This window comes from Scatophagus argus, chromosome 8 (assembly GCF_020382885.2).
Source record: "Scatophagus argus isolate fScaArg1 chromosome 8, fScaArg1.pri, whole genome shotgun sequence".
NCBI lineage: Eukaryota > Metazoa > Chordata > Actinopteri > Scatophagidae > Scatophagus > Scatophagus argus.
Window position 1 is genome coordinate 25,800,109 of NC_058500.1, and position 12,088 is coordinate 25,812,196.

A 12,088-nucleotide genomic window follows, 5' to 3' on the forward strand; every position below is an offset into this window, starting at 1 on the left:
ATTGTCCACACTCACAAAAGTTAGTCATGGAGTTCCCCAAGGTTCTGTCCTTGGGCCAATATTATTCAGTATGTATATGCTCCCCATTGGTGATATTATTAGGAAACACTCCATACATTTTCATTGTTATGCAGATGACACACAATTGTACTTATCAATGAAACCAAATGAAACAAATCAGCTAGTCAAGCTTCAGGCATGTCTTAAAGACATAAAAACCTGGATGACCAGCAACTTCCTACTTCTAAATTCAGACAAAACTGAAGTTACTGTTCTGGGCCTCGAACACCTTAGAAACAAATTATGCAGTGATATTGCATTGCCAGATGGCTTAGCCGTGGCCTCAAGCTCCACTGTAAGAAATTTCGGAGTTATCTTTGGGGACAGGACATTCAGGACATGTCCTTTAACTCGCACATAGGAAATATTTCAAAGGCTGCATTCTTTCACCTCCGCAATATCGCAAAGATTAGGCACATCCTGAGTCAGAAAGATGCAGAAAAATTAGTCCATGCATTCATTACCTCTAGACTGGATTACTGTAACTCCCTTCTATCAGGCTGCCCCAATAAATCCATAAAGACTCCAGCTAATCCAGAACGCTGCAGCACGACTACTGACAAGAACCAGCATGAGAGATCATATTTCTCCTGTACTGGCTTCTCTACATTGGCTACCTGTAAAATTCAGGATAGATTTTAAAATTCTCCTCCTCACTTATAAAGCCCTGAACGGTCAGGCACCATTCTATCTTAAAGATTTAATAGTTCCCTATTATCCCACCTGAACTCTGCGTTCCCAAAATGCAGGGCTACTTGTGGTTCCTAGTGTCCTCAAAAGTAGATTGGGAACCAGAGCCTTTAGTTATCAAGCTCCTCTACTATGGAACCATGTTCTGGTTTCGATCCGGGAGGCGGACACCCTCTCTATATTTAAGAGTAGACTAAAAACTTTCCTCTTTGATAAAGCTTATAGTTAGGGCTGGCCTAGGCCGGCCCCTAGTTATGCTGCTATAGGCTTAGACTGCCGGGGGCCCTCCCATGACGCACTGAGCTCTTTCTTCCTCTCCCTCTCCTTCTGCACACATTCATGTCCCATTAATGCATATTACTAACTCAACTTCTTCCCTGGAGTCCCTGTGCTTTCGTGTCCCGCAGATTTCTATCGATCATGACTGGACCTCCTGCTGCGGTCCTGCTGTCGTCCTGCTCAAAACCTATTGCAATTACTACTGTTTAGTCATAATCTGATTTAAATCTGTTATGACTCAGTACAGCTACTACCATTATTGTTACTACTATTGTTATCAAAATCACCATAATACCTTCTGTATACTTCATTGTCATTATCATTATCTACATTTCCGATACTTCTGGTATTATTACTGCTGCTATGCATCTCTGCTTGTGTGCTCCTTCTCTCACACCCCACCCTCTCTGTCCCTCTGCCTCTCTCCCTTGGTCTCTCTCTCTCTCTTGCTCTCCTGCTCTCTCTCTCTCTCTCTCTCTCTCTCTCTCTCTCTCTCTCTCTCTCCTGCTCTCTCTCTCTCTCTCTCTCTCTCTCCTCCTCTCTCTCAACCCAACCAGTCAAGGCAGATGGCCGCCCATCTTGAGCCGGTGTCTGCTCCGAGGTTTCTGCCTTCTAAAAGGCAGTTTTTCCTCGCCACTGTCGCCAAGTGCTTGCTCAAGGGGGAATGTTGGGCTCTCTCTATTTACAATTTAATTAAAGAGTTTGGTCTAGACCTGCTCAAATTGGAAAGTGTCATGAGATAACTTTTGTTGTGAATTGGTGCTACATAAATAAACTGAACTGAACTGAAAAGAACATGAGACTAGGATCACAAGGACAGCACTAGGCTGGTTTAAATCATATTTAATTCAATTCAAATCAATTCAAATTTATTTAAAGTGCCAATTTATAACACATTTATTTCAAGACACTTTACAGGTGTGTAAACAACAGCATTTTTTTCATTTATCAGATAGATAACAGAGTGCAGGTTTACTTGCAGTTCCCTGAATTCATAAAAGCAGAATGGGAGGACGAGCCTTCAGCTATCAGACACCCCTGCTGTGGAACCAGTTGCCAATCCGGGTTTGACAGGCAGACACCACCTCCACTTTTAAGACTAGACTTACAACCTTTCTGTTTAGTAAAGCATATAGTTAGCCTCAAACAAAGTGTGTAGGGCTGGTAGGCATAGTTACAGTCACTTCTTGACTTGTCTGACTAACTGTTAATCCTTAATCTCTATCATAGCTACGCTACTATAGCCCTATGCTGCCGGGGGACACAAACATGATCCACCGAGCAGTTCCCCCAGCTCCCCAATACCACCACCATCTCTACTGCCCCACTTCTTCTCCTCTTCTTCCTCTCCCCTCCTCTCCCCTCACCAGATCAACATATAATTCATTATTTTATGTCACTAACTGTGTGTCCAGTTCTCCTTGTAGTTTTGTGTCTTTCCCTCCCTTTCTTTTTCTCTCTGTATCTTTCTGCAAATCTCCAGATCTGATGGCTCTGATGTTGAACTGCACCCGGCCCCCTGACAAACCCAATGTCTACTATCAACATCTGCCCATGTTGTTCTTCTATGTAGTGCTAACTAACTTAACATATCAGCTAAAAAACAAATACATACAATACATAGTCTTCAAAATTCGAATTTGAAGAATTTGTCCTTTGTAATTTATGATGTTTATTGCATGTATTTTTCTCTCTCGCTCTCTCTCTTTCATCCTCTCTGTCTTGTCTACCTCTTCTTTCCCCCCTTCACACAGCCGACTATCAGCAGGATAGTTCTCCCTTGCAAGCCGGGTCCTGTTCAAGGTTGCTTCCAGTTAAAAGGGAGTTTTTCCTTGCCACTGTGTGCCTGCTCGGATTTTCAGGCTCTGGGTCTCTGTAAAGCATCTAGAGACAATTTTGATTGTATAAGGTGCTATATAAATTAATAAATTAAATTGAAATTGAGACATCCACCTCCACAATGAACTGAAGAGTCTGGGTGGTCTGATACAGAAACTGCTGTGAATGGAGTCCTGAATGAATCGTCTACAGCAACTCAGGAAGGGGAAGCGCCACTGCATCGACACTGTTTACAGTGGGGATGGGGAGCTGCTGACCTTGACTGGAGATATAGTTGGAAAATGGAAGGAATACTTGGAGAATCTCCTTAATCCCACCAACACATATTCTGTCAGGCTCTCCCATCACTGGGTCAGAAGTGGCAGTGCCCTAGGGGTAGATGAGATCCATCCTGAGTTTCTCAAGTTTCTCTTCGTTCATAGTAAGTAGTATTATTCCTCCCTAGGGAGTGTTTTCTGTTTGTTAATTCTTATAGCCTGCTTTCGTTTCCTCGTAGTTTTGTTAATGTTTCATAGCCGTGGGTTCTCTACTAGAGAAGAACATACGACAGGTAATTTTCATAGCCTCTCTGTAATATCACTCTGCCAAGAGGATTTGCCACAGACATTCGTAATAAAGATTGATCTTGCTACACGAGTCTCTGCATCTGAGTCCTGCTCCGAGCCCCTGCCTGACACGCTTAAAGCCAAGCGAGGAGACAAAATAGAAATTTTAGTGCAAAACTAACGTAACTAAGTGTATGAAGAGATCTTTATATTCCTTGATCATCATTCATAATATTGGTGAGATAGCATGTAATGTATCCTTAGACTGTCTGTGTGTATGCAAATGTGTTTCTGCTCTATGGAAGTATGTTTTAATATTTTTATTATCATTATTACTATTATTGAATGGATTTTGCAAAATTCTGATTTGCATATTAATAAATTCTGGCAAGACCAACCAGACAAACAGCAGCAAGTTACCTTTGCTGATTATTTCTGCTGTTTTACAGGACACTAATCTGTTTACATGCCTTGTATGACTGGGCCTGTGACATAGAGGAATTTAAATATAATAAGTGACAGTGGGTGGAGGTCATGCTTTGCTCCCTAGTTAATTTTTCAAACATCTGTTCAGGCTGATGAAATAATAATGAGACTGAATGCTGATGTGTTGCCTTTCACTCACCTGCAGCAGCAGAATGAACTGAGGAAAACGTTGGATGGGTTTTACCATGAGGCCATACAGAGTTATTCTGTCTGGACTGGACGCCTGCTTCTTCTAAAAGACAGGAAAATTCACAGATGTTCTACAGATGGAGTAGTAATAACATATTTTAGATCAATGTTAAGTTTTTAACTTAACTTAAAAGAACTTAAAGATCTCAACTAATGTTAGCCTAAATTCTCTAATTTCTCAAGGCTCTGGATGTTGTAGGGCTGTCATGGTTAACATGCCTCTGCAACATTGCGTAACCTGCGCAACATCTGGGACAGTGTGGCAGACCAGGGTGGTGGTCCCCTTTTTAAGAAGGGGGGACAAGAGGGTATGTTCCAGCTACAGATGGATCACACTCCTTAGTCTCCCTGGGAAAGTCTGTGCCAGGGTGCTGTAAAGCAGAGTCCGTCTATTAGTCAAACCTCGGATTCATGAGGAACAAGTTTTGCCCTGACCGTGGAACACTGGACCAGCTCTACAGTCTCTCAAGGGTGCTGGAGTGGTTATGGCAGTTTACCCTACCAGTGCACGTGTTTTGTGGGCTTGGAAAAGACTTATGAAAGTATCCCTTAAGGTATTTTGTGCGAGGTTCTCCAGGAATAGGGCGCGCATGGCCTGTTGCTTCAGGCCATCCAATCTCAAAACAGACCTTAACATTTGTTTTAAATTGCCTCCTTTTTTTCTAATGTCGGTAAGCATAAAGTTTATTACTGTTAATCTTATTTTATTTTTTTACGTTTTATTAAATTTCTAAAGAATCGACATATATACACAGTCATCATTAAAATGAAAATTTGAACAGAAGTAACAAACAAACAAACTGACCTGGTAGGAGAACCAGGTGGTGACAGAGAAAACAAACATTCCCAACAGTTGTCTTAGTCTTAGGTGTGGCCACAAATTGTCTCTTTGCAAACAAACCTTCCTTCAAACCTAATATAGAAATCTAGTCTTTCCATTGTCTTTATTTCCTGTATCACATAAAACCATTGTTCTTGCTTAAGAGAGTCAGATTTATACTTATTATTACTCTTCTTTATATACATTTCACACCATGTAGTCATAAAGTTATCAAATGCAACAATGAGTACTACCTACCAAAATCAAAGCACTGAATAAAACTACTGTGTCTCAGCTACAACAGACAGTGAAAAGGTGAAAGTGAAAAACTTGACAACTCTTTCTAAAATCTCTTTCTAGACTACATGGTTTAAATGGTTTAAAAAACAAAGTGTGAGCACCTTAAGAAAATCCAGGAAAGCAGGTTTAGACATGCAGGCCTTCTTGATTAGTGCCGTGGCATTGGTGAAGTTGTTGATGTAGTCACTGTACACGTTCAGCACCATGGACTTCGAAAACTGTTGAGGAAAGAGTAGCACATTGTAAGTGTGTGGTATTATACTGTTTACAAACACCAGAGAGAGTTAGCACACTTTCTGGCTGCAGAAACTCATTTCCAATTTTACTAACATTTCTAGTGGAGATAGGCAATAAATATGTCAGGCTGAAGTTTCAAGGTACAAGGCAAAAGTAAAAGTTATCAAGGTCAAGGAATGGGAATTTAGCCCTCTTAAGTTTCCTTAAGTTTAATGTGGGGAAATGAAGGTAAAGGGATTAGCTCAAATGGTAGAGCGCTCGCTTAGCATGCGAGAGGTAGCGGGATCGATGCCCGCAACCTCCATAATTTATAAATGCTCCCCCCTCTTCATTAAAGTTAAAGATTAAAGTGACATATTTTGTCATTGGAGGGAACTCACTCCAACGAAATTTGTTCTCTGCATTTAACCCACCCAAGTGACGTGCACACACACACAGCAAACCCGGGGCAGTGGGCGACCGCGTGCAGCGCCCGGGGAGCAGTGGGGGTTAGGTACCTTGCTCAAGGGTACCTCAGCCATGGACACCGGGACGGGGAATCGAACCAGCGATCCACCGGTTACGAGTCCGACACCCTAACCGCTGATCCACGACTGCCCCCAAAAATTAGCCCGCTGATGTGCCCTTGAGCAAGGCACTTAACCCTCCAATATGCTCCCCGGGCGCTTGATGCTGCCCACTGCTCCTGTGTGAGTTTCACTGCATGTAATTTGCCAGGTGTTGCATGTGCGTGTTCAACTAAGGATGGGATAAATGCAGTAGTAAAATTCAGTATGTGTGTATGTAAAAAAATATATATACTGCCAATAAAAGTTGATTCTTCTTAAAAAAAACAACAACTTTTTGTTAGTTTGAATATTTCACCCAGGGTAAACATCAAGACAGGAGGATTTTGCAAGATTTTAAGATGTTAAATAAATCACATAAAAGATTTATTACTATCGCTGCTCTCCCCATAGGAAATCAGGGGCACAGCCTGTGCAGTTTGGTTTTACATCTGATCATGTTTGGGCATCTTCATGCTCTCAGTTGCAAACAGAACTGTAACTCTAACGCTGCCTCTAATGCCGCCAAAACGCCTCTAACGCCGCCGAAAATGGCCTCTAACGTCGCTCGCCAAAGAGAACCCAGAGCCCGGTCATCAGCGTAAACTTATTACCCTCATATTACCTCAAGGAAGAAATCCGTAGACTCACCACCAATCTCAAATCAAAATCCCAACTCCTATCGTCATGCACTGACCTGGCTCATGAACAGTCCCTCCACATAGCTTCCTTCCAGGCCGCACTTCAGGACATCACCCCCTGGGATCCAGCCATTCTGTGGCCTATGTCATGCTCCACACCGAGCAATCCACCGCTCTTGTCCGAGGTCCTGGTCCGCAGCTGGACAAAGGCCTCCAGCGATGCCTCTACAGTCCCCCTGGCCATCTCGAACCTCTTCGAGGCACTTGAACATCCTCCCAGACCCATCAACACCAGCCCGAACCAGTTCCCCTTCGGGGGTGATGCTGTGGCCTCCTAACCGGCGGCTGTTGGAGCTCCCAAGGCTCCCATCCGGCAGAGCAGAATTCCGGCGATGCGAGGTGTCTCACAGGGACTCGCCTCGACCACTGCTCCAGGACGCGGACGTCATCCTCAGGCGCCCGCAGGAGGCTTCTTCAAGAGGGTGTCCGTCTATGGCAGCCCGTCCCCGCCGGTGTTGAAGGCCACCGCACCGCCAAGTCCCCACAGCTTGATCCCCGACTCAGACCCCCCAGGAGCCAAGCAATCCCGGCTGCTGCCGCCACTACACCCATCTGCAACTGACTGTCTCGTCCACACTCCAGCGGGGACCCCTACACCTCTATCATCACCGTTGTTTGCCCCCACCACCTTGATTGTCAACGACAGCATCGCATGAGGTAATCGTTTTGTCAATGCCATAACACACTCTTTCCCCGGAGCAATTGTCGCCAACATCACAGTGAAACTCCCCGGTCTCCTTCAGTCACTTCCTCCCTCCATCATTGTCCACATAGGCTCTAACGACATGGCTCGCCAACAGTCTGAACTGACCAAAAGTAATTCAATTTAATTTCAATTTATTTATTTATATAGCACCTTATACAATCAAAATTGTCTCTAGATGCTTTGCAGAGACCCAGAGCCTGAACCCCCGAGCAAGCAGACAGTGGCAAGGAAAAACTCCCTCTTAACAGGAAGAAACCTTGAGCAGGACCCGGCTTGTAAGGGAGAACCACCCTGCTGATAGTCGGCCGGGTGAAGGGGGGAAAGAAGAGGTAGACAGGACAGAGAGGATGACAGAGAGAGAGAGAGAGAGAGAGAGAGAGAGAGAAAAAAATACATGCAATAAACATCATAAATTACAAAGGACAAACATGACAGGTTGTTATAATTGGAATTCTGAAGACTATGTATTGTATGTATTTGTTTGTTAGCTGATATGTTGTTTAAGTTAGTTATGTTAGCACTAGGGCGGCACGGTGCTAGAGCTTGTTGGATTCATTAAATTTTCAAACTCCTTCTCTGCATTCAAAAAATGTTAGAAAGAGACTACTGTCCTCCTATCTATAATATAAAGTCTGTCAGAATCTTTTTTTTTTTGGAAAGGATGCTGTCTGAGGGTGGCACGGTGGTGCAGTGGTTAGCACTGTCGCCTCATAGCAAGAGGGTTCCAGGTTCGAATCCCGGTCTGGGCCCTTCTATGTGGAGTTTGCATGTTCTCCCTGTGCCTGTGTGGGTTTTCTCCAGGTACTCCGGCTTCCTCCCACGATACCAAAAACATGCACATTAGGTTAATTGGCTACTCTACATTGCCCCCTAGGTGTGAGTGTGAGAGTGTGTGGTTGTCTGTCTTTCAAGGATTCAAGGATTCAAGGATTCAAGGAGCTTTATTGTCATTTCACACACGTAAAACATGAGTGGAACGAAATTAGTTTCCCCGGTCCCAGTATCAGCCCAGTTTCTTAACAAAATAAATATAAATATAAACAATGCTATATAGTATAAAAACAGTGTAATATAAGTGAAAACAGTAGATGATATAAACACCAGTGTAAACAGTATAAACAGTAGTGCAAAATGGCTGACAGGGTAGTGCAAAATGACCGTAGTGCAATGAACATGAGCAGTTTGAGTTCTGTGCAAATGCTGCATTGTGCAAAATGTTCCATGGGTGGTTGTTTGTGTATTTGTTGGTGTGTGAGGTGTGAGTTTGGCAGCAGGGGCTACAGAGGACCTCCAGAGTTCAACAGTCTCACAGCTTCTGGGAAGAAGCTGTTCCTCAGTCTGGTGGTCCTGCTCTTGATGCTCCGCAGCCTCCTGCCTGAGGTGGAGAGGGGCAAACAGTTTGTGTGAGGGGTGGGTGGGGTCCTTCATGATGCAGGAGGCCCTTTTCCTGCACCTGGAGGTGTAAATGTCTGTGGTGGTGGATAGGCTGTGTCCCACAGTCTTCTGTGCAGCTTTCACCACCCTCTGCAGAGACTTTTTCTCTGCTGCAGAGCAGCTGCCGTGCCACACAGTGATACAGGAGCACAGGACGCTCTCCACCACACATCTGTAGAAGGATGTGAGGACCGAACTCCCCAGTCCGGCACGCCTCAGCCTCCTGAGGAAGTAGAGGCGCTGGTGTGCCTTCCTGATAAGGCAGGAAGTGTTGTTGCTCCAGGTGAGGTCGTCCGTTATGTGGACGCCCAGGTACCTGAAACTGGAGACCACTTCCACCACTGTCCCTCCGATGTACAGGGGAGGAAGGGGGAGGTGTCTGCCCCTTCTGAAGTCCACGATCATCTCCTTGGTCTTTTTCACGTTGATGCAGAGGTTGTTCTCTCTGCACCAACCCTCCAGGCGTTCCACCTCCTGCCTGTAGTCGGCCTCGTCGCTGTTGGCGATGCGTCCAACCACAGCTGTATCATCCGCAAACTTCACGATGAGGCAGCTCGGATGTTGCGCTGAGCAGTCGTGTGTTAGCAGGGTGAACAGGAGGGGGCTCAGCACACAGCCCTGGGGAGAGCCGGTGCTGAGGGTGATGGAGGAGGAGGAGATGTCATGGATCTTCACTGTTTGCGGCCTGTCCGTCAGGAAGTCCAGGACCCAATTGCAGAGGGTGGAGCTCAAACCGAGAGCACTGAGCTTATGGATCAGTGTCTGCGGAATGATGGTGTTAAAGGCTGATGTGAAATCCACAAAGAGAAGGCGGACATAGGAGTCTTTATTCTCTAGGTGGGTGAGAGTTGTGTGGACCACAGAAGATATGGCATCCTCTGTGGATCGGTTCTTCCTATATGCGTATTGGTGTGGATCCACAGTGACGTCGATGCAGTCTTTGATACGGGCCATGACCAGTCTCTCAAAGCACTTCATGACTATCGGAGTGAGGGCTACTGGCCGATAGTCATTCAGGCTCGTCACTGTGGAGGTTTTGGGAATGGGGATGATTGTAGCGGTCTTCAGACAGGTGGGGACCGTCGCTTGTTGGAGAGAGGTGTTGAAGATGTCCGTCAGTACCTCTGTGAACTGATGTGCACAGCCCTTCAGCACCCGCCCCGGGATATTATCGGGACCTGCAGCTTTGTGTGGGTTTATCCTCTGGAGGGTCCTCCTCACTTCAGCTGAGGTCACGCTGAGGGGCTCTTCACCAGGTGGGGGGGTGAGTCTGGTGCTGAGGGGGGCGTCCGGGTCCTCAAAGCGGGCAAAGAAGTTGTTGAGAGCTTCAGGCAGAGAGGGGTCCCTGGGGCATTGTGCATCTTTGGTGTTATAGTCTGTGATGCACTTAATGCCCCTCCACATGCTCCGTGGATCGTTGGACGCAAAGTGTCCCTGGATCCTCTGGGCGTATGCGGTCTTAGCCCTCTTCACTCCTGCCGTCAGCTCTCTCCTTGCCGCCCTGAGTGCCATTCTATCACCTGACCTAAACGCAGCATCCCTGGCTTTCAGCAGAGAACGGACCTCCGTGTTCAGCCAGGGTTTTTGGTTTGGGTAGGTTGTTACTGTCCTGGTACTGGTAACATCCTCTGCACACTTGTAGATGTAGCTGAGGACCGCAGATGTGTAGTCCTCCAGGTCCACCTCTCCCTCACAGACAGCTGCTTCTCTGAAGACCTGCCAGTCCGTGCGCTGGAAGCAGTCCTGTAGTGCAGGGACTGCATCGCTGGGCCACACGGTGATGGTCCTCTGCGTTGGTGTGTGGCGTCTGAGCAGCGGAAGCAGCATGATGGAGATGTGGTCGGAGAAGCCGAGGTGGGGGTGGGGGACAGCTCTGTATGCGTCTCGTCTGTTCGTGTAAACACGGTCCAGCGTGTTATTTCCCCGTGTTGGTATGGTGACATGCTGGTAGAACTTAGGCAGAGTGTCTGTCAGGTTTACGTGGTTGAAGTCTCCCGCAACCACGTAAAAAGCCTCCGGGTGCTTGTGCTGGAGCGAGCTGATGTTATTGTGTAGCTCCCTTAGCGCCTCGTTAGCATTAGCACCCGGCGCGATGTAAACAGCCATAACAAACACCGCCGTAAACTCCCGAGGCAGATAGTGTGGCCGACATTTCACAGTCATATACTCTATCGCCTCAGAGCAGTGGCTGTTAACTTTTATACAGTTTGTACACCAACCTTTGTTAACGTAGACGCATAGTCCGTCCCCCCGAACTTTCCCCGATAGCTGGTTACGGTCCGCTCGGAAGAGAAGCCGGCCGTCGATCTGGAAGGCTGGATCCGGCATGTTCTCGTTTAGCCATGTTTCCGTGAGACAAAGCACTGCACAGTTCCTCATTTCACGTGAAACCCCTAGCCTCAGTCGAAGTAGGTCCATTTTGTTGTCCAGAGAACGGACATTGGACAGGAACAGGGACGGGATCGGTGGTCTCCCGGCGTTAGCCTTTTGCCTGGCTAACAGGCCGCCCCGTTTGCCCCTCTTCTGCTTCCGCGCACACCGCTTCCTCTTGCCCTCCGTCCGGTGTAGCCTGCTACGCCAGTCCGGTGTTCTTAGGAGCTGCAGTCTACCCAGCGAAGCCCTGAGTTGGTGTGAGGCCGTTGTTGTTGTTGTTGTTGCTGTTGTTGTTGTAATGTTCGAGCCGTCCCTTATTTTAAAGAGTTCGGCTCGGCTGTACCTTATTCGTTGGTTTAGACAACCAAAACAAGTAGAGTTGGCCTTCAGACCAACACAAAAACTACAAAAAAAGGGCTTAGACCCGGGAGCGTGAGAAGCCGCTGCACTACCGCGCGCCGCCATCTTGTGTGTTGTGTGTTGGCCCTGCGATTGGCTGGCAACCAGTCCAGGGTGTACCCTGCCTCTCGCCCGTAGTCAGCTGGGATAGGCTCCAGTTCCCCCGAGACCCTGACGGATAAGCGGTATAGAAAATGGATGGATGGATGTTAGCACTACATAGAAGAACAACATGGGCAGATGTTGACAGTAGACATTGGGTTTGAATGACATAAAATAATCACTAACTTTAAGTAACTTTGAGTAACTGAGTAACTTTCGATCTCTTTTCCACACCCTTCAGAGACTGCCTTCTTTCATCTAAAGAACATTGCCCGCCTCCGACCATTCCTCTCCTTCTCTACTGCAGAAACCCTCATTCATGCTCATCATATCCAGACTTGACTACTGTAACAGCATCCTATATGGCACATTATCCAAACTCA

General features: G+C 46.5%; 1 protein-coding gene across 2 annotated transcripts in view; it reads right to left on the reverse strand.

Moving 5' to 3' along the window:
* Positions 1–12,088, reverse strand: part of LOC124063080 (rho guanine nucleotide exchange factor 10-like protein) — an 81,029-nt gene that overhangs the window by 49,385 nt on the left and 19,556 nt on the right. For both annotated transcript variants that reach the window (XM_046396378.1, XM_046396379.1), the window contains exons 7-8: positions 5,310–5,426; positions 4,039–4,131 (exon numbers count right to left, since the gene is read on the reverse strand). In XM_046396378.1, coding sequence (XP_046252334.1) covers positions 4,039–4,131; positions 5,310–5,426 — 210 coding nt within the window. The remainder of the gene's footprint in view (positions 1–4,038; positions 4,132–5,309; positions 5,427–12,088) is intronic.